Source organism: Geotrypetes seraphini, chromosome 3 (genome assembly GCF_902459505.1).
Source record: "Geotrypetes seraphini chromosome 3, aGeoSer1.1, whole genome shotgun sequence".
NCBI lineage: Eukaryota > Metazoa > Chordata > Amphibia > Gymnophiona > Dermophiidae > Geotrypetes > Geotrypetes seraphini.
Window position 1 is genome coordinate 19,340,006 of NC_047086.1, and position 20,831 is coordinate 19,360,836.

At 42.5% G+C, this 20,831-nt stretch overlaps 1 protein-coding gene across 3 annotated transcripts in view; it reads left to right on the top strand.

Moving 5' to 3' along the window:
- Nucleotides 1-20,831, top strand: part of ASCC3 (activating signal cointegrator 1 complex subunit 3) — a 938,401-nt gene that overhangs the window by 533,562 nt on the left and 384,008 nt on the right. For all 3 annotated transcript variants that reach the window (XM_033936490.1, XM_033936487.1, XM_033936488.1), the window contains exon 16: nucleotides 2,280-2,504. In XM_033936490.1, the coding sequence (XP_033792381.1) occupies nucleotides 2,280-2,504 (225 nt within the window). The remainder of the gene's footprint in view (nucleotides 1-2,279; nucleotides 2,505-20,831) is intronic.

The following is a 20,831-nucleotide window of genomic DNA, read 5'->3' on the forward strand; positions in this document are numbered from 1 at the left end:
ATTGCACCAACAAAAAATCTCGCAGAATTCAACTGTTCGCCTACCCCTCACTAAAGCTTTGTCATCTCAATAGATTCCTAGACAAAACCTTTGCCTTCCTAGGAGCCAAGATGAACCCTTGGTTCGCCCAAATGATACTCGAGGCCCCCACTTACCTCGGCTTTAGAAAAACACTCAAAACTTACCTATTCAACAAACAAGACCCGTAACCGCCCCCCTTCCGGCATTACCGGGCCCCATATGCGGCCCTCTCCCCCCCTCCTAAACGCTTTCTTCCCTCTCTTCTACCCACTCCCTTCTTTATCAGCTAAGTTCGGCTAAAGTGTGTTGTTAATCTAATAAATTATTGTAAATCGGCAGGTCAATGCGGATCCTAATGTAATTGTTGTGAACCGCCTAGAACTCGAAGGGTATGGCGGTATATAAGAATAAAATTATTATTATTATTATTATTATAATACAGTAATACATGTAAGGAGGGAGGTAGCTGACAGCAATTGGCATAAATACAATTCTAAAAAAATAGAAGTAAAAATAAAAACAAGGGGAAGGTCCAAAGGTTGGGGAACAGGTACCCGCTTAATTCTGTTAGATCATCTTCCTAAAACTATTATAAGTTAGAACAAATCTATTGGAAAGCGTCCTTGAATAGTCAGCTCTTTAGGAGACTTTTAAACTTGCTCAGTGATTTTTTTTCTCTTATATTAAGTGGGAGTGAATTCCAGATTTGAGGGGCTGTGGCAGAAAAGATCATATCTCTCCTAGAATATATACATTTTAAGGAAGGAACTACAAGTAGAGCTTTATCTAAAGATCTTAGAAATTTTATGGGGGAGTATGGTATTAGATATCTTTCTAAAAATGTGGGAGCTTTATTTATAAGTATTTTATGTGTGAGTAAAGCTATTTTGTAGATGATTCTGTGGTTTACTGGTAACCAGTGTTTTTCCTTTAAAAGTGGTGTTACATGATCAAATTTTTTCTTTTTTGTAATTATTTTTATTGCAGTGTTTTGAAGAATTTATATTCTGCGTATTTCTAGGATAAGCACCATAAAATCTGCTTGAGATCTTGATAGGTTCTTGTGACATAGATTATCCACTGTTGGAAACAGAATACTGGGCTTGGTGACCTTCGGTCTGTCCCAATATGGAAACTTATACATTAAAAAAAAAAAAATCTCTAGATTGTGTGCCTACTAGGGATGAAGAAAATACCTGTATATACTGTGTTTCCCCGAAAATAAGAGACTGTCTTATATTAATTTTGGGCCCAAAAAAGGCATTAGGTCTTATTTTTGGGGTAGGTCTTATTTTTTTTTCATGTACAATGATCATCTCTCCCTTCTTCTTGTCCACCCCAATTCTTCCTGTTTTGTTTCTCTCCCCCACATGTGCAGCATCTTTCCTCCCCTCCCTCCCATCCCCCTGTGCAGCAGAACCCTTACAGTTTCTATCCCTCCCTTTGTGCAGCAGAACCCTTGCAGCTTCTATCCCTACCTTCCTCCCATCCCCTGTGCAGCATCTTTCTATTCCTCCCATCTCCCCCACCGCCACAATGTACCCCCCCGACCCTTTCATTTCTCCCTCCCATCTGAACCCGGATCGTGAGACTAAAATACATGGTAACAAATGGCAGTGTCAGCAGCTCAGGCTGCATCACGGCCTTCTCATACCCGGGTGTTCCTTTGCCATATCACTGATGATGTCATCTGCAACACAGCATACAAAATGCCTGGGTATGAGAAGAAGGCTGTGATGCAGCCTGTGCTACTGCCACTGCTGTTTATTACCAGGTATTTCGGGCTCGTGATCGGGGTTCGGATAGGAGGGAGAAATGGAAGGGTCAGTGGGGGTCGTGCAGGTGGAAACGCTGATGCCGGCGACTAGGGCTTATTTTCGGGGAAACACGGTAATATGTGAAGCACTTTGGTTGTACCACAGAAAAGCAGTATATCAAATATATAACTCTTACCCTTAACAACAGAAGCAAGGTTGACACTACTTACTCTTGTGTATTTCAAAACAGTTTTCACTATTATATTAGTCATATTATTGTGTTTGTTTGTTTTTGGAAGACTGCTCACAACTGGTCTACTCAGATTTTATTTGCTGCAGAATTTGGTGTTCTTAAGGTTTAAATATTATGGATAGAAGGCTTTTTTAACGTACACATTTGCATTCAGGCTGTGTTTACCTAATTTCAGTATTCAGATCTTGAGGATTATATTCATGTTATGTTAATTTTGATTTTTTTTTTTTTTTTTTTTTCATATCTAGGGAACACAAATTTATGATGCCAAAAGGGGCTCTTTTGTTGACCTTGGAATTCTAGACGTTATGCAGATTTTTGGAAGAGCTGGGAGACCTCAGTTTGACAAGTTTGGAGAAGGCACCATTATAACGACTCATGATAAGCTCAGTTACTACCTGACCCTACTAACTCAACAGAATCCCATTGAAAGCCAGTTCCTGGAAAGCATTGCCGACAATCTCAATGCAGAGGTAATATTAAAAAACTGCAAAATGTGGCACTGAAACTGTTGGATTCATAATTGTGTTTTGAAACATCTGGGAAATATTCTCAGTATTAATAAGGACCAATAGTAGTAGTGACTAAATGCACTCACTCAGCTGCCTCTCACTCTCTCTCCTAGCTTATCTCCCCCTGTGCCCCCCCCCATCAATGTAAGCTCTACTCAGCTGGTAAGTCCCTCCTATCTGTGCCCTTCTCTTCAACTGCCAACTCCAGACTCTGTCTCTTCTATCTTGCCATGCTGTATGCTTGGAACAAGCTGCCAAGGCTACCTTTGAGCCCCTTCAGGATGCTTCCCTCTTGAACTTGATGCTCAATACCATGTTTCTGATCGCTATTACCTCAGCGCGGCAGATCTCAGAACTCCAGGCTCTTTCTTGTAGGGAACCGTTCCTCCGCATCTTGGAGGCTTGGATTTCCCTTTGTACAGTTCCTTCTTTCCTGCGGAAGGAGGTTTTAGCTTTCCATGGTAATCAGAAGGTGTGTTTGCCTACTTTTCAACCAGGACGCAAGATCGCCTTTTGAAGAAACTTGATGTGCACAGAGTGCTTCTTCAATACTTGGAGGACACTAACAGATTTTGTCTCTCTGACCTTCTGTTTTTGCTGACTCATTCTGTTAAGCGGGGCACTCCCACTCCCAAGGTCACAATTTCCAGATGGATCCATAGATCCATTTTGTCAGCCTATATTCTTTCATCGGACACTGCTCTTGCTCCTCAGTTTTTTCCTTCTGAAAGCGAGGATAAGGTGTCTTTTTCATCTGTTCTGCTTAATATTTATTTTTTTGGCTATTATTTGACATTCTTTTTGAGCCTTTTGATGCTCTAGAGCAGTGTCTCAAAAACTTTCTCGAGCTGGGGCACACTAAAGGTAGTGGCCACGGCTTGAAGCACCAAGAAGTGTACAGACATCACTGTGATGACATCATGCATATGTGTGACATCATCACGTCAACATCCGCGCATGTGCAGAGGCCTTCCAGATGGGTCCTGAGATGCCAGCAGGGAAGAGGGCCGGAGAGAAGAAGAGGCACTGATGCCAGCTGATTGCCTACAGCAGTGTTTCTCAACTACTTCAAGCTAAGTACCCCCTAAGTCTAACAAATATCAACTGAGTACCCCAACCACAGACCTCCCTAGGCTCACCCAAGCTCTGCCCCAGATCCCATCCCCTTTACTAATTGTAATGCAATTTTTTCCATTCATTTTTCATACAGTAACATAGTAGATGACAGCAGATAAAGACCCAAATGGTCAAAAGAACATAAGAATTGCCGCTGCTGGGTCAGACCAGTGGTCCATCATGTCCAGCAGTCCATTCATGCGGCGGCCCTCTGGTCAAAGACCAGCGGCCTAACTGAGACTAGCCCTATCAGCGTATGTTCTTATTCACAAGGAACTTGTCTGACTTTGTCTTGAATCCCTGGAGGGTGTTTTCCCCTATGACAGACTCCGGAAGAGTGTTCCAGTTTTCTACCACTCTCAGGATCCACCCCACCCTCACAAACAATACTCACCCACATGCCACAAATAGCCTTACACATTGGGAGGGGGGTAAGGGTAAAGTGCTGCACTACCTCAGGAAGGAGAATTCTTAGGGAGCAAAGGCATCCTTAAATAAAAAGGTGTTTCATTCCTGATATGGCTTGGAAAGTATGTTCCATAAAGTAGGGGCTACAACAGAAAGGATTGTTTTACATGTCATAAATGTCAACATCGCAGACAACGTCAAAGGCTAAGTGGTGGTCTATTTTCATCATATAACTTATTTCATGGGAGGATTTATAATTGAGGTCGCACACAGCATAGCGGGTTCTCTGAGGAAGCCAGTTCGGCGAAACGCGTCAGAACCCCGCCGGACCATCGCTGTATGGACATTGAAGCTAAGTTTTTGATTACACTACCTTTTGCAGTTGCAAGGTGTTGGGCATTTTATTCACTTTATGGATATATAAGACATTTACACTGTTTTTTATGAAGCCATTTTAATCACATTTCTATCAAATAAGATGGTGCAATGATAGATTCAGTGAAAGACTCTTTAGGGGTTTGTTCCCCACGTTGAGCTTTTCCATTCCATTCTTGGATTCTGAGCGCCACTTTGGTTTGGAAGGTATTAAAAACTTCTACTTTTGTTCCTTTTTTGCTGTTGTTGCATAAATTATATAAGAACATAAGCAATGCCTCTGCTGGGTCAGACATGAGGTCCATCGTGCCCAGCAGCCCGCTCACGCGGCGGCCCCATCAGGTCCAGGACTTGTGCAGTGATCCTCTATTTATACCCTTCTATCCCCCTTTCCAGCAGGAAATTGTCCAATCCTTTCTTAAACCCCAATACCGTACTCTGCCCTATTACGTCCTCTGGAAGCGCATTCCAGGTGTCCACCACACGCTGGGTAAAGAAGAACTTCCTAGCATTTGTTTTGAATCTGTCCCCTTTCAACTTTTCCGAATGCCCTCTTGTTCTTATATTTTTTGAAAGTTTGAAGAATCTGTCCTTCTCTACTCTCTCTATGCCCCTCATGATCTTATAAGTCTCTATCATATCCCCTCTAAGTTTCCTCTTCTCCAGGGAAAAGAGACCCAATTTCTCCAATCTCTCAGCGTATGAAAGGTTTTCCATCCCTTTTATCAGACGTGTCACTCTCCTCTGAACCCTCTCAAGTAACGCCAGAGGAGTAAAGGGATTGAAAGGAGATCTTGTTGGGAAGATCATGATAGTCGCGGTGTTGTGTGAGGGATCAATGATCTGTTGATGAAAGCCGGTGTGCTTTCTTGTTTTGGTTTGAAAACAAGAAGTAAAATTTTGAAGAAGATGCGGTGGGGTATGGACAACCAGTGAGCGTGTTTCAAGAGAGGAATAACATGATCGTATTTTGTGCTTGCTGAACTAGGTCTAGAACTTTAGCATGTATAATTTCAGCAACTGTGTTGCTTTGTGCTACATTAATATTTACTAGAGAATGACACGGGGAGAAAATCCACTACTATTCCCGTCCCCACGGACAACCTCTAGCCTGTCCTAACACTTGGATTGGCTTATGGCTCAGCTCCTGGGAGTCTGCTCATCTGGTTTTGTTCAAAGCACATGAGCATGGGCTGTTTTTGGCTCCGTACTGGTCAGGAGACCTTGTGGGTGCCAGCTGCATTCCTTTCCCCAGAAGAATCATGTGGAGACTGGTGGGATAAAGAAATTTCATACTGGTTCAACCTGTGTCAAAGACAGTCCGAAGAGACAAACCTTTGGCTATTCTCTTGCTTGTCTGAGGCAGGAAAAGCTTTTCCTCTATCCGGCTACAGTGAGAACTGATGCAGGCACAGCACATGGCATCACAGTGAGTATAGCCTATTACTGTCTTTGAGAGACATCGGGGTGGAGTTGAATTGGAGGTTTTGAAGAGTTTATGGAACTTTCCCCTAAAATTCAGTTTTGACATTTTTTTGTCAATTTTTATGGCTCCCCTGGGACGTTTTTAGCGCCAAAATCACTGCCATGGCAGCCATCTTGGTTTTTCCAATTTCATTTAAAATAAAATTGGATCCTCTCCATTTCTTCTAGGATGTTATCTTTCTCACTCAACTCCCCTGGTATCTTGAGGGTGGGAGTTGTGCTATTGTGCTGTTGATCATTCTGGCTAATAGATCACATGTTGAACTTCTGAAGTTGTACTATTTGTATTTCTTGCACTGCTTTCCTTATTGTATTGTTCAGCTTTATTACTTTTCATTACTTGAACATTGTGGGGGGTTAACAACAAAAACTTTGATGCTGGCCAGTATCTAATCTCCTGTATGCGCTGCATTCTTGTTTACTTTCATTGATGGCTGTTCTTGCTGTTTGGTTGTGTTTTTGGATTGCATCAATAAAAATTGTTTGAAACTAAAAGCCTCTCTCTGCCTTAAAGCACCTCGTTTAGGTCTAGGAACAGTCAGGATGGAATCCACAGGTGGTTTAACCACTGTATCGTGCCAATTTTGTGCCTGAGGAGCGACCGTGTGCCATATGCTGTGGCATACAAAGAGGGGGAAGCAGTGGGCTTAGCCGTCTGGGACCCTCCAAAGGCACAGAAAGCTTGAGAAGTGGGACATAAATCCCCCCTAGTGTTCTCTATTGGTGAAGTGCGTGAATGCGCTATTACAGGGTGGTTCCAAGAGGAAGTCCTAAAGAGGTGCTCTGAGAGCTCAGGTCAGTCCCCAGGCCACACGCCTTCACTCTAAGAAGCCAGTGACAGTTGTGGCTTATGCAAAAGCCTGGAAAGTATTTCAGCACTGGTTTTCGGAGCAACAGAAAGTATTTCAGCGCTGATGTTCGGAGCAACTGCTATTGAGGGCCCCAATAGCAGTGATCCTTTCATTCCTTCAGGAAGGTCTGGAGAAGGACTTAGCAATTAGTTCCTTAAATGTCCAGGTAACCAGTCTCTCATATTTTTCAAGCTTGTTTGGAAAGCTGTCCCTTGGCCTCTCACCCAGATATTTCCAGGTTTTTGAAGGGAGCAGTGCAGTTGTGTCTGCCTATACATCAAACTTGTCTTTCCTGGAACCTTAACCTCATGTTGAGAGCCCTAAGGCTCTGTATGATCCCTTACTGGAGGCTATACTGTCATATCTTACTGTAAAGATGTTTTTTCTGGTGGCCATAGTTTCAGTGCAAAGGATCTCCAAACTCCAGGCATTGTCTTGCAGGAAGCCATTCCTCAGATTCACAGATGTGGGAGTGTTCCTATATACGGTTTCCCTTTTCCTTCCAAAGTTAGTGTTGGCATTCCATGTGAGTCAGGAAGTCCGACTGCCAGCATTTCAGGCCACAGGCATGAAAAAGCAGGACAAAATACTAACACAGCTAGATGTCGGAAGGGTTTTCCTTCGCTACCTGGAGGCAACAAATGACTTCTGACTTTCAGACCATCTCTTTGTCCTAATTGATTTGAATTGAAGAGGGAGACTGGTCTCTAAGGCCCCGATTTCTAGATGGATACAGGTGGCTATTTCTTCTTACATCGAATGTGATAAACATCCTCCCAGCTCCTTAAAAGCATATTCCACCAGAAGTGTGGCATCTTCATGGGTGGAGTGCAAGTTGGTACCATCCAGCGAGATTTGTGACAGCTACATGGTCCACTCTGCATACCTTTACTTGGTTTTACAGAGTGGATATGGCAGCACAAAAAACCTTTGCATTTGGATCTGTGGTGCTAGCAGCAGGGTCTTCTATCCCACCATAAGCTCAAGGGACTGCTTTGATACATCCTAAAAGGTTCAGGACTCATGGTTTTTGCACTGGAATGAAAGATTAGGTTCTTACCTCGATACTCTTCTTCCCAATAGAAAAGCACATGAGTCCTGAAGCCCTACCGTATCATTTTTCAATGTAGCCTGCTTTTAGCCTCAGACAGGTAGGTTGCTGCAGAGGCATACTCAAGTGAGATGAAGCAATAAGAAGCTAAGGATTCAGAGAGACAGGAGTGTATACAGGTTTGCTCTGGATAAGGTTAAAGCTGAACAAGTGTTAGTGCTGGTTGCACACAGGTAGGTGGTTGGTTTCATTCTATCTTGTTAATGCTATGTTGCATTTGTTAATGGGGAGTTTCCTTGTGCCCCTCCTTGTTATTTCTCCTCTTTTCAGGGGTTATCTCTGCTTTGGTACAAATTGAGGAGAGAGAACAGTGCCCAGTGATGTAGGGAGGTGGAATTGAAATTGTAAGAGGATATCTTCTGCATCCCTCGCAGGTGAAGATGCACTATCTACAGGTTCACGACTTGTGTGCTTTTCTACTGGAAAGAAGATTATTGAGGTAAGAACTTAATCTTCTGTTAATAGAATTAGAAGAGATTAAAGTAGAGGTAGAGAGAAGATCATTAATTAAACTTAATTAAACTAGTATAATTTATTGGCTCAATAATTCGACTTTATGTAGTTTAATTGAATTTTTCCACAGTTTCTTGGTAATAGGTTCCCTTGTTTTCATCCATGCTTGCTCTTCACGAGAGCATACCTGATTTCTGCTGTTGGAAATTCTGAAAATACTGTGCCATGGGGGAAAGATTTCATAAGAGTACCTTAAAATCAAGGACACTAATGTATTTAATATCTCCTCTGTTTTTTATGCTAATTATGTAACATTTTAGAGGGTCAGATTAATCCATATTAAGATTAGGAAGAATTTGTTACCAGTATTGTTGGATATCAATTTTACCTAATCCATGTATTTTTTACCCTGATTGATTTGAAGGTACCATGAGATTCATTGCAAAATCTAACATATTGATCTGATCATGCAACTGAAGTCCAGCAGTGATTAGGGATCAAATTGTAATTATCTGCTACTCATAATACTGCAAGAAAACCCAAAGTGTAGTCCCCTTTCATGTGTGAGATAAATATTATATTTTGATAACTAAGGGCTCCTTTTACAAAGCTGGGCTACCGGTTTTATCGCACGCATCGGATTAGCGTGCGCTAGCCGGAAATCTACCGCCTGCTCAAAAAGAGGCGGTAGCGGCTAGCGCGGCTTTATAAAAGGAGCCCTAAGTGAAATGCATGATGTTAAAATCAAATAATATTTGACATTTACTGCTGATTAGACCAAGTTGGCTTTGACACCACATCTCACTTTGTCACACACCACTTATTATATCTTACGCTGGGATTTAGTAAACCGTGGAAAAGCTTCTTACCGTGGGCCAGTGAGGTAAATACTCTGACCCTCTTAGGAATTGAATGAGCGTTGGAGCATTTACCTCACCGGCCCGTGGTAAGAAGCTCTTTCACGGTTTAGTAAAAGCCCTTAATGAGTTACTCCATCATATTAAATGTTTGGGTTTAGTTCAGAAATATGTCAGTAATATCGTTAAAAGACGCATAAATGCTCTTGAATAGGATTCTTACTGACATTGAATTTTCATCAGAGTTGTGTATTAATTGACAAAAAAAAAAGGAAACAACATTATTTAGTTGAAATGAAGATGGCCTATGTATATTTCTATTTTAGCTCTTGACATTTACACTTTATTAAAATAGTTACTTGCTTTGCCAAAAAGTTCAAAAGGTATAAATAACGGTTAGACTATGGGCTCCTTTTACCATGGTGCGCTAGCGTTTTTAGCACATGCAGCATTTTAGCTTGCGCTAAACCCGCGCTAAGCTTCTAGAACTAACGCCAGCTGAATGCTGGCATTAAGGTCTAGTGCGCGCGGCAATTTAGCGTGCGCTATTCCACCCTAACGCACCTTTGTAAAAGGAGCACTATGGTTAACTGAATTTTTAACAAAAATGTACTTTTATTTTAGTTAGCTTTACATTCTTAGCCTAGTATTATCCAATATTTTAGTGTGTGTCCTTGCTCGAAAATCTTTAATTTTCTTCTAATAAATACAGTGACTATTTGGTATGTGTAACTATGAGCACTAGGTGGCAGCAAAGGTCCAAAAGTAGATTCTCATTTACCAGTATCAATAGAAGGCATTCAATGATCACACTTCTGAACATGTGGAAGGATGTTCAGTTTCAGCACTGTATTCTGTACATTTGAACTTCTGATCAGATATTGGTTATTCTTGCTGCAAGGTAAGATTCAGTACTTATACGTGGCCAAGCAATTTTCTGTAGATTTGAGTAAACAATATGATCAATAATCCCAGTTACTAGTAAAGAACCATTTTGGATTTTGGTTAGACTGTCTGCATTTTTAAAAATAAAGTAGCAGTTATTCAATAAACCCAGTGTGCATTTGTTTATCAAAAATATACAGTATATTACCTACCAAGTCACCATGTTTCATGGCAGGCTATATGAAAGCATAGTCCGAGAAAATATACATACAGAGAATAATGTCCCACCCCAAACCGTTTAAATGTAAGTCACTAACAATATAATACGTCAAGTGACAGCAGAAACTTAGCAAAACAAGTCAGTTTCCAAAGCTTCAAGAAATTCTAACAATGGCAAGAATTGTCATAACTGGTTAGGCAAGGTATTCTGCATCAATGGAGCATAACCGGGAAATGCTCGAGTCCTAGTCACCTTAGTTCTACCATACACCAAGAAATCAAGTGGTTAGGTAGAATTTATTTATTTATTGAAAAATTTATATACTGTGTATTAACTATACAGTTTACAAAGATTACGATCATAACAAGTAAAACTTCACATACAGACACAATTGCAGAACAACTCTCATCCTCGCAGCACAGTATCGCAAAATTCCAAGATTCTGAAATATGTAAGGTTAAAAGAGCAGCTAGAGACTCTGGCAACAGGTGTTGGGAAACTTTAAAAACCATCAGCTAAACCTTTATATGTGATGCAAACTCAACTGCCAGCCAGTAGAGACTCACCAAACTTGTGTAACATGTTCAAACTAGGTACTCTCAAAAGCAAATAAATCTAGTCTCCAATAGACTGAACTCTGAGGACATTCTTAGAGATCAGACTCCATAGGTGACTCTTGAGGATAATTCCCACCCGCCCACACTAAGGCAGAGCTTTTTTTCGGCTCTTCAGCCAACCAGGAACAGGGCATTGCTTTGGTAGGATTTTCTGCTCATTCTTTTTTTCTACCAGGTGTAAGTACTTCTGCAACCACAGTATGGCTGGCAAACATTGTGTCACCAAAGCTGCTGCTCAGGTTACAGTTTCTGTCTCTGTGCAGACAGAAAATGTTATCCAGACAGAGGGAGTGGTTCCATGTGCAAGCTGTCTTCAGCTTGAATCCCTCATTAAGGAAGTTAAAGGAACTGAGAGAGGAGATGGCAAGACTGAGAAGCATCCGTGAGAATGAGAGGTAATGAGGTGTTCGTGAAATATAAAAACTCCAAGAAGAGGAGTGCAGAAAGGACTACAGGGTGAAACTGAAAGAAGCCAAAAGAAAGATACGTCTGGCGAAAGCACAGGCGGAAGAACAAATGGCTAAAAATGTAAAAAAGAGAGACACAAATTTTTTCAAATATATTAGTGAAAGGAGGAAGATGAAAAATGGAATTGCTAAACGAAAAGATGCTGGGAACCGATATGTGGAGAGTGATGAGGAAAAAGCAAAAGTGCTAAACAAATACTTCTGTTCTGTGCTCACAGAAGAAAATCCTGGAGAAGGACCGAGATTGTCTGGCAAAGTTACACAAGAAAATGGAGTAGATTCTGCACCGTTCATGGAGGAGAGTGTTTATGAGCAACTTGAAAAACTGAAGGTGGACAAAGCAATGGGACCATACGGGATCCATCCCAGGATACTGAGGGAGCTCAGTGAGGTTCTGGCGGGTCCTATTAAAGACTTGTTCAACAAATCTCTGGAGACGGGAGTGGTTCCCGGGGATTGGAGGAGAGCGGATATGATCCATATTCACAAAAGTAGTCACAGGAATGAGGCGGGAAACTACAGGCCGGTGAGCCTCACTTCGGTTGTTGGAAAAATAATGGAAGTGTTGCTGAAAGAAAGGATAGTGTACTTCTTTTAATCTAATTGGTTACAGGATCCGAGGCAACATGGCTTTACAAAAGGTAAATCGTGCCAAACGAACCTGATTGAATTTTTTGATTGGGTGACCAGAGAGCTGGATCGAGGACATATGCTAGATGTAATTTACTTAGAAGATTTCAGCAAAGCCTTTGATACGGTTCCTCATAAGAGGCTGTTGAACAAACTTGAAGGGCTGAAGTTAGGACCCAAAGTGGTGAACTGGGTTAGAAACTGATTGTCGGACAGATGCCAGAGGGTGGTGGTTAATGGAAGTCGCTCGGAGGAAAGAAAGGTGAGTGGTAGAGTCCCTCAGGGTTCGGTGCTGGGGCCAGTCCTGTTCAATATGTTTATGAGTGACATTGCTGAAGGGTTAGAAGGAAAAGTGTGCCTTTTTGCAGATGATACCAAGATTTGTAACAGAGTAGACACCGAAGAGGGAGTGGAAAATATGAAAAAGGATCTGCAAAAATTAGAGGAATGGTCTAATGCCTGGCAACTAAAATTCAATGCAAAGAAATGCAGAGTAATGCATTTGGGGATTAATAATCGGAAGGAACCATATATGCTGGGAGGTGAGAAGCTGATATGCACGGACGGGGAGAGGGACCTTGGGGTGATATTATCCAAAGATCTAAAAGCGAAAAAACAGTGTGACAAGGCGGTGGCTGCTGCCAGAAGGATGCTGGGCTGTATAAAGAGAGGCGTAGTCAGTAGAAGGAAGAAGGTGTTGATGCCCCTGTACAGGTCATTGGTAAGGCCCTACTTGGAATATTATGTTCAGTTGTGGAGACTCTATCTGGCGAAGTTCATAAGAAAACTTGAAGCGGTTCAGAGGAGGGCGACAAAAATGATAGAAGCTTGTGCCAGAAGACATATGAGGAGAGACTGGAAGCCCTGAATATGTATACTCTAGAGGAAAGGAGGGACAGGGGAGATATGATTCAGACATTCAAATACTTGAAAGGTATCGTAGAACAAAATCTTTTCCAGAGAAAGGAAAATGGTAAAAACAGAGGACATAATATGAGGTTGAGGGGTGGTAGATTCCAGAGCAATGTTAGGAAATTCCTGGATGCCTGGAATGCGCTTCCGAGAGAGGTGGTGGAGCGGAAAACAGTGACTGAGTTAAAAGAAGCGTGGGATGAACAAGAGGATCTAGAATCAGAAAATATTAAATATTGAACTAATGTCAGTACTGGGCAGACTTGCATAGTCTGTATAGGGCCATTTGGGGGAGGATGGGCTGAAGAGGGCTTCAATAGCTGGGAGGGTGTAGATGGCCTGGAATAGGTTTTGACAGAGATTTCAGCAGTTGGAACCCAAGCACATTACCGGGTAGAGCTTTGGATTCTTGTCCAGAAATAGCTAAGAAGGAAAAAATAAATAAATAAATAAATTGAATCAGGTTGGGCAGACTGGATGGACCATTCGGATCTTTATTTGCCATCATCTGCTATATGTTTTTTTTGTTTGTTTGTTTTTTTTTACATCGATGAAATAGTTCATGAGGTTGAAAGATTTCCAGCAGTGGGGAAGAACAGGCTATGCTGAGGGAATACAGCTGAACTTAGATTAAGGAACCCTGCAAGATTGATACTGTGACCCCACCCGCCCTTGAACTGAAGAACTGGTATGCTGCTCTGGAAGTAGAGGAGATGAGAGCATCCCAGATAGAGGAAGCACCAAAGCTTGAAATCCCTAAAATTGCTGGATCCATGACCACTAGGAGGCGATTCCCTTCTGAGGGGGTACAGAAGCATCCATCTGCAGACAAGACATGATGTCCAGGAGGTATGCTGTCAGCCTGGTGCCAAAATCCAAGATATTACAGAAATATTACCAAGACTCATCAAGCCTGATGACTATTATCCGATGCTACTCATCCACATTGGCACTAATGATACTGCCAGGTACACCTGTGAACATATGACTTTGTGGCTCTGGGAGAGAAGGTGAAGCAGTCAGGTGCGCAGGTGGTATTCTCTTCCATCCTACCTGTTGAGGTAACGGCAAGGTCAGAGAAGCACACATCCTGGAGATGAATGTGTGGCTATATGGATGGTGTCGAGAGCATTTTGACTTCCTAGACCATGGGTGATTTTCCAAGGGCTGCTGAGCAAGGATGGCATACATCTGTCATAGAAGGGAAAAAGAGTATTTGGTAGCAGACTTGCTAATCTACTGAAGAGGGTTTTAAACTAGAAGTGATGGGCAGGGTGATAAAGCCCTAGTGAATATAAGCCCTCAGGTAAGTAAATCACTGAATGCCTCTATATGGATGGGAAAAGGGGGCAATGTCTGGAAAGCAGTATATTCTGGATCTAGAAGCTGTGATTGAAGAAGATGAGTTGGATATAGTGGTGATCACAGAGACATGGTTCACGTAGAACCATGACTGGTATGTAGTTATACCGGCTATAATCTGTTCAGGAAAGACAGGGTAGGAAGAAAAGGAGGGGGAGTAACATTATATGTTAAAGATCATATTAATGCCACACAATTGTAAGATCTGCAGGGCAAGAAAGAGGCAATGTGGATCAATTTGGAAAGAGGGAATGATAAATATATTTACACTGGTGTGATATACAGGCCTCTTTCACAGATGGAAGAAGTAGACAGAGATTTAATAGTAGATATTCAGAATATATATATATATATATACAGTGGTGCCTCGCATAACGGACGCCTCGGACAGCGAACGCTGCGCATAACGAACTTTTTGTCTTGCTCCCTATAACGAACTTCGTTTCACACAACGAAGTCGCCCGAGGGGCCCGGGGGGGGGCGGAACTACTCTCGCCGCTTCCTAATGTGAGCCGGGAACAGCAGCACCCTCCTGTCTGAATGCAGTGTTCCATCATCTCCCTCCACCTTACCTTAGATGCCGAGTTTTCCGGCTTTCTTTTTCGGCCAGCCACACACTTTCAAAGAGCAGCACATGCGCGCATGCTCTGTTGTTCAATCTTCTCCTCTGACGCAACCGGAAACCGGAAGTTGCAGGAGAGGAGAACATTGATCAACTTCAGCAGCTGCGCGTGCACAGCTTTTTGAAAGCGTGCGGCTGGGTGAAAAAGAAAGCTGGCAAACTCTGCATATAAGGTGAGGTGGAGGGAGGGAAATGTAGGGCTGCAGAACGAATTATTTTGTTTTACATGTATTCTTATGGGAAAACGCGTTTCACACAACGAACGTTTCACATAACAAACTTGCTCCTGGAACGGATTAAGTTCGTTGTGTGAGGCACCACTGTATATATATATATATATATATATATATAAAAAGGGGAATAGGTGATTTTAACATGCCGGATGTTGATTAGGGTATCCCTATTGCAAGGTCTTCTAGAAGTAGGGAGATCCTGGATTCTCTACAAGGAGAACTGTTCCAGCAGTTGATAATGGAACACACATGGGATGGGGGTCATACTGGACTTAGTACTTACAAATGGGGAAAGTGTTTCTGATGTTAGAGTGGGTGATCATCTGGCATCCAGTGATCACTGCATGGTACGGTTTAATATTTAGATGGGTATAGAAAGGGCTCATTCAAAAGTAAAGGTTCTAGATATTTTTAAAACTAACTTTGGATGGGGGATTACATCAAGGAATTGTTGTCTGGATGGGAACGCCTGGAAGGAGTAGAAATGCAGTGGGCAAAACTGGTAAGGGAGACAAATCTTTTTGTGAGGCAAGTAAGTAAAAGTAAGAAGAAAAGAAGGCCACTTTGGTTCTTAAAAGTAGTATCTGAGTAGATAAGGAATAAGAGGTTAGCTTTCATAAACTACAAAAGATTGCAGAAAGAAGAAGACAGGCAAAAATATCTGGAAAAATTAAGAGAGGCTGGTCGAGTAGTCAGGAAAGCAAAGATACATATGGAAGAAAAATAGCTGGCATGGTAAAACAGGGAGACAAGATATTTTTTACATATATCAGTGATAAGAAGTGCTAAAGTGGCATTGTGAGACTAAAAGTGAAGGGGAGGAATATGTAGAAGCTGATAAAGAAAAGGTTGAATTGCTTAACAGATATTTCTGTTCTGTGTTCATGGCTGAAGATCCGGGAGCTGGAACAAATGCAAATAGGAATGGAGGAATGGTAGACCCTGATTGATTTTCAAAGGGTTGTGTTTGTGAGGAGATAGCTAAATTACATAGTAACATAGTAGATGACGGCAGATAAAGACCTGAATGGTCCATCCAGTCTGCCCAACCTGATTCAATTTAAATTTTTTTTTTTTTTCTTCTTAGCTATTTCTGGGCGAGAATCCAAAGCTTTACCCGGTACTGTGCTTGGGTTCCAACTGCCGAAATCTCTGTTAAGACTTACTCCAGCCCATCTACACCCTCCCAGCCATTGAAGCCCTCCCCTGCCCATCCTCCTCCAAACGGCCATGCACAGACACAGACCGTACAAGTCTGCCCAGTAACTGGCCTAGTTAAATCTTTAATATTATTTTCTGATTCTAAATCTTCTGTGTTCATCCCACGCTTCTTTGAACTCAGTCACAGTTTTACTCTCCACCACCTCTCTCGGGAGCGCATTCCAGGCATCCACCACCCTCTCCGTAAAGTAGAATTTCCTAACATTGCCCCTGAATCTACCACCCCTCAACCTCAAATTATGTCCTCTGGTTTTACCATTTTCCTTTCTCTGGAAAAGATTTTGTTCTGCGTTAATACCCTTTAAGTATTTGAACGTCTGAATCATATCTCCCCCGTCTCTCCTTTCCTCTAGGGTATACATATTCAGGGCTTCCAGTCTCTCCTCATACGTCTTCTGGCGCAAGCCTCCTATCATTTTCGTCGCCCTCCTCTGGACCGCCTCAAGTCTTCTTACGTCTTTCGCCAGATACGGTCTCCAAAACTGAACACAATACTCCAAGTGGGGCCTCACCAATGACCTGTACAGGGGCATCAACACCTTTTTCCTTCTACTGACTACGCCTCTCTTTATACAGCCCAGAATTCTTCTGGCAGCAGCCACTGCCTTGTCACACTGTTTTTTCGCCTTTAGATCTTCGGACACTATCACCCCAAGGTCCCTCTCCCCGTCCGTGCATATCCGTGCAAATTAAAGGTAGACAAGCAATAGGGTCAGTTGATGTACATCCAAGGTTGCTGAAGGAACTTAGGGAAGTTCTGGTGGCTCTGCTGACTGACTTTTTCAATGCTTCTCTAGAGTCGGGATTGGGACTGGAGACAGGCAGATGTGGTCCCTCTCCACAAAAATGAAAGTAAGGAAGAAGTAGGGAATTTCAGGCCAGTTAAGCAAATTAATGGAAACACTTTTAAAACAGAATGATGAAGTTTTTGGAATCCGGTGGACTACAGGACCAGAGGCAACATGGATTCACTAGAGGTAGGTCTTGTCAGACAAATCTGATCAATTTCTTTGACTGGTTGACCAAAGAATTGGATACAGGGAGTGTGGTAGATGTGGTGTATTTAGATTTAAGCAAAGCCTTTGACAGTGTTCCACACAGACATCTAATAAATAAACAGAGTACCCTATGGAAGGGACTTAGAGTGACGGGCTGGGTCAGGAACTGGTTAAGTGGAAAAAGACAGAAGGTAGTGGTCAATGGAGATCGCTCTGAGGAAAGGGATGTTACCAGTAATATGCCTCAAAGCTCTGTTCTTGGGCCTATTCTTTTTACCATAGTTACATAGTTAATGATGGGAGATAAAGACCTGAACGGTCCATCCAGTCTGCCCATTAGTTATCATTAAAAAATACATGATTAGATTAACTTTCTCTTCTTTGATATTTCTGGACCATAGACTTTAAAGTCTGGCATTGTCCTAGGTTTCAAATGCTGAAGTTGCCATCCAAGCTCACTCCAGCCTATCCAACCATCCAGTTGTTTGCAGGACATCTATCGTAAAGTCTGGCCAGTAACATCCTCCTGTTCATATTAGTGGAGTTCACATTGATTCCCACCCCAGCCCACCCTAACCAAATCACCATATATGGAACACAGACCATGCAGGTCTGTCCAATACCAGCCTTAGTTCTTTAATTTACATCTTTCATTTTCTAATTAGAGATCCTCTATTTTTATCCCACACTTTTTTGAATTCCATCACCACCACTTCCCTCGGGAGGGCATTCCAGGCATCAGCCACCCTCTCCGATATTGCTGAAGGGCTGTCAGATAAGATTTGCTTCTTTACGGATGATACCAAAATCTGCAATAGAGTGGACACCCCGGATGGTGTGAATAACATGAAGAAAGACCTTGCAAACTTGAAGAATGGTCTGAAATTTGGCAGTTAAAATTTAATGCTAAGAAATGCAAGGTCATGCATTTGGGCTGCAAAAACCTGAAGGAACGGTACAGTTTAGGGGGTGAAGAACTTATGTGCACGACAGAAGAGCAGAACTTGGGTGTGATTGTATGTGATGATCTGATGGTAGCCAAACAGGTTGAAATTTAGACGGCAAAATTTAGAAGGATGCTAGGGTGCATAGGAAGAGGTATGGTCAGTAGGGAAAAGGAGATATTGATGCCCCTGTATAAGACTCTGGTGAGACCTCATTTAGAATATTGTATACAAGTCTGGAGACCGCACCTTCAAAAAGATATAAAAAGGATGGAGTCGTTCCAGAGGAAGGCTACTAAAATGGTGTGTGGTCTTCGTGATAAGGCGTATGGGGACAGACTTAAAGATCTCAATATATGTACTTTAGAGGAAAGGAGGAAGATAGGAAATATGATAGGCCAGGCCAGACCAGAAGAGGAATGAACGTCTTTGGACGACGACTAGCTCACTTGCTCCGAAGGGCTTTAAACTAGTTGAGTTGGGGGAGGGTACCCTCTCTCATACTGGTATGGTAAGTAACCATCCTGCAGGGTAAGTTGCCACTCCATTTCTGAGTCTGAGGTAAGTACACACACTGCAGACAGTGCTGCAGGAGACACACTAACTCAAACGGGAAAATCTCCACGGAGACCGGGAGAACATAAGGTATAGAGGGCTATGTACGTTAATGCCCACAGTTTAGGCAATAAAATTCTGGAATTAGAGATGGAAGTGAGGAATGCTGACCTAGATGTAGTGGCAATATCTGAAACCTGGTTCACGGATTTCCATGGGTGGAATATGGCTATACCAGGATATAACTTGCTCCGTCGAGACAGAGAGGGCAAAACAGGAGGAGGGGTAGCACTATATACATCAAAGAGGACATCAAAGTTACCAGAATTGCAGGTGTCAAGTATACCGGGGAATCCCTCTGGGTTAACCTGGCCAGCGGAAATTACAAATGCCTGTATCTTAGTGTCATATACAGACTTCCAAGGCAACAGGATGACATGGACGTAGAATTAATCGAAGACATTGAGACCATCACGCTGCGTGGAGACATGGTACTGTTGGGGGACTTCAATATGCCTGATGCAGACTGGAACAAACTTTCTGCTATGACCAGCGGCAGCAGAAGGCTACTAACCTCCATACGGAGAGCACGACTCAAACAGATGGTATTGGAGCCCACTAGGGATCAGGCGATACTGGACCTGATACTCACCAACAGAGATAGTGTCACAGAGGTTTCGGTGGGCAAAGCGTTAGCCTCCAGTGACCACAACATGGTGTGGTTTCACCTCAGGAAAGGCTTCACTAGATCAAACACATCCACAAAGGTCCTTAGCTTTTAAGGTACTAAATTCAAGAGCATAGGAAATTTCGTCTGAGGCACTGCAAAACCAGGACACAACAGATAGTGTGGAAGTACTGTGGTCTACTCTAAAATCTACACTACAGGAAGAAACCAGCCTCTATATAAAAACAGTGAGTAAACGGCGGAGAAATAATAAACCTCAGTGGTTCTCCGGAACTCGTGAAACAGAAGAAAAGAGCATTTGTATCCTACAAACAATCAGAAAGACTAGAAGCTAAAGAAGACTATCTGGTGAAATCTAGAACTGTCAAAACAGCAGTCCAAGATGCCAAACTTCAGATGGAAGAGAATCTAGCAAAGAATATCAAAAAAGGCGATAAATCCTTTTTCAGGTATGTTAGTGACAGAAGAAGGAACACAGATGGGATAGTGTGCCTTAGGAAACCTGACGGTAAATATGTAGAATCGGACTCAGTTAAAGCCGAACTACTCAATGAATACTTCTGCTCAGTCTTTACCTGCGAGGCGCTGGGATCCTGTCCACAGCTGCAGGCAAGGGAGAGCTCAAACGACCCTTCCAGAATTTTGAATTTATCACCGGCAGCGTCTACCAAGAACTATCAAGGCTCAAAGTAACAAATCCATGAGACCGGATAAACTACATCCCAGAGTACTTAGGGAGTTGGGAGATGTTCTTGCGGAACCGTTAGCTACGCTCTTCAATCTTTCCCTGAGTACAGGAAGAGTCCCATTGGACTGGAAAACAGCTAACGCCATTCCGCTGCACAAAAAGGGATGCAGGACGGAAGCTGAAAATGACTGGTAAGTCTCACATCAATAGTGTGTAAACTTATGGAAATGTTGATTAAACACAAATTAGATACGATCCTGAATGATAAGAGACTAAGGGATCCCCACCAACATGGATTTACAAAGGGAAGGTCCTGCCAATCCAATCTAATCAGTTTCTTTGACTGGGTAACAAAAAAGCTAGATATGGGAGAGTCCCTGGATATTGTGTTCTTGGACTTTAGTAAGGCTTTTGACAGTGTACCACACCATAGGTTATTGAACAAGATGAGTTTGTTGGGATTAGGGGAAACATTGATGGCATGGGTTAAAGACTGGCTCAGCGGCAGACTTCAGAGCGTGGTGGTAAATGGTACTCCCTCTGAAACGTAAGAAGTGATCAGTGGAGTGCCGCAGGGCTCGGTCTTGGGT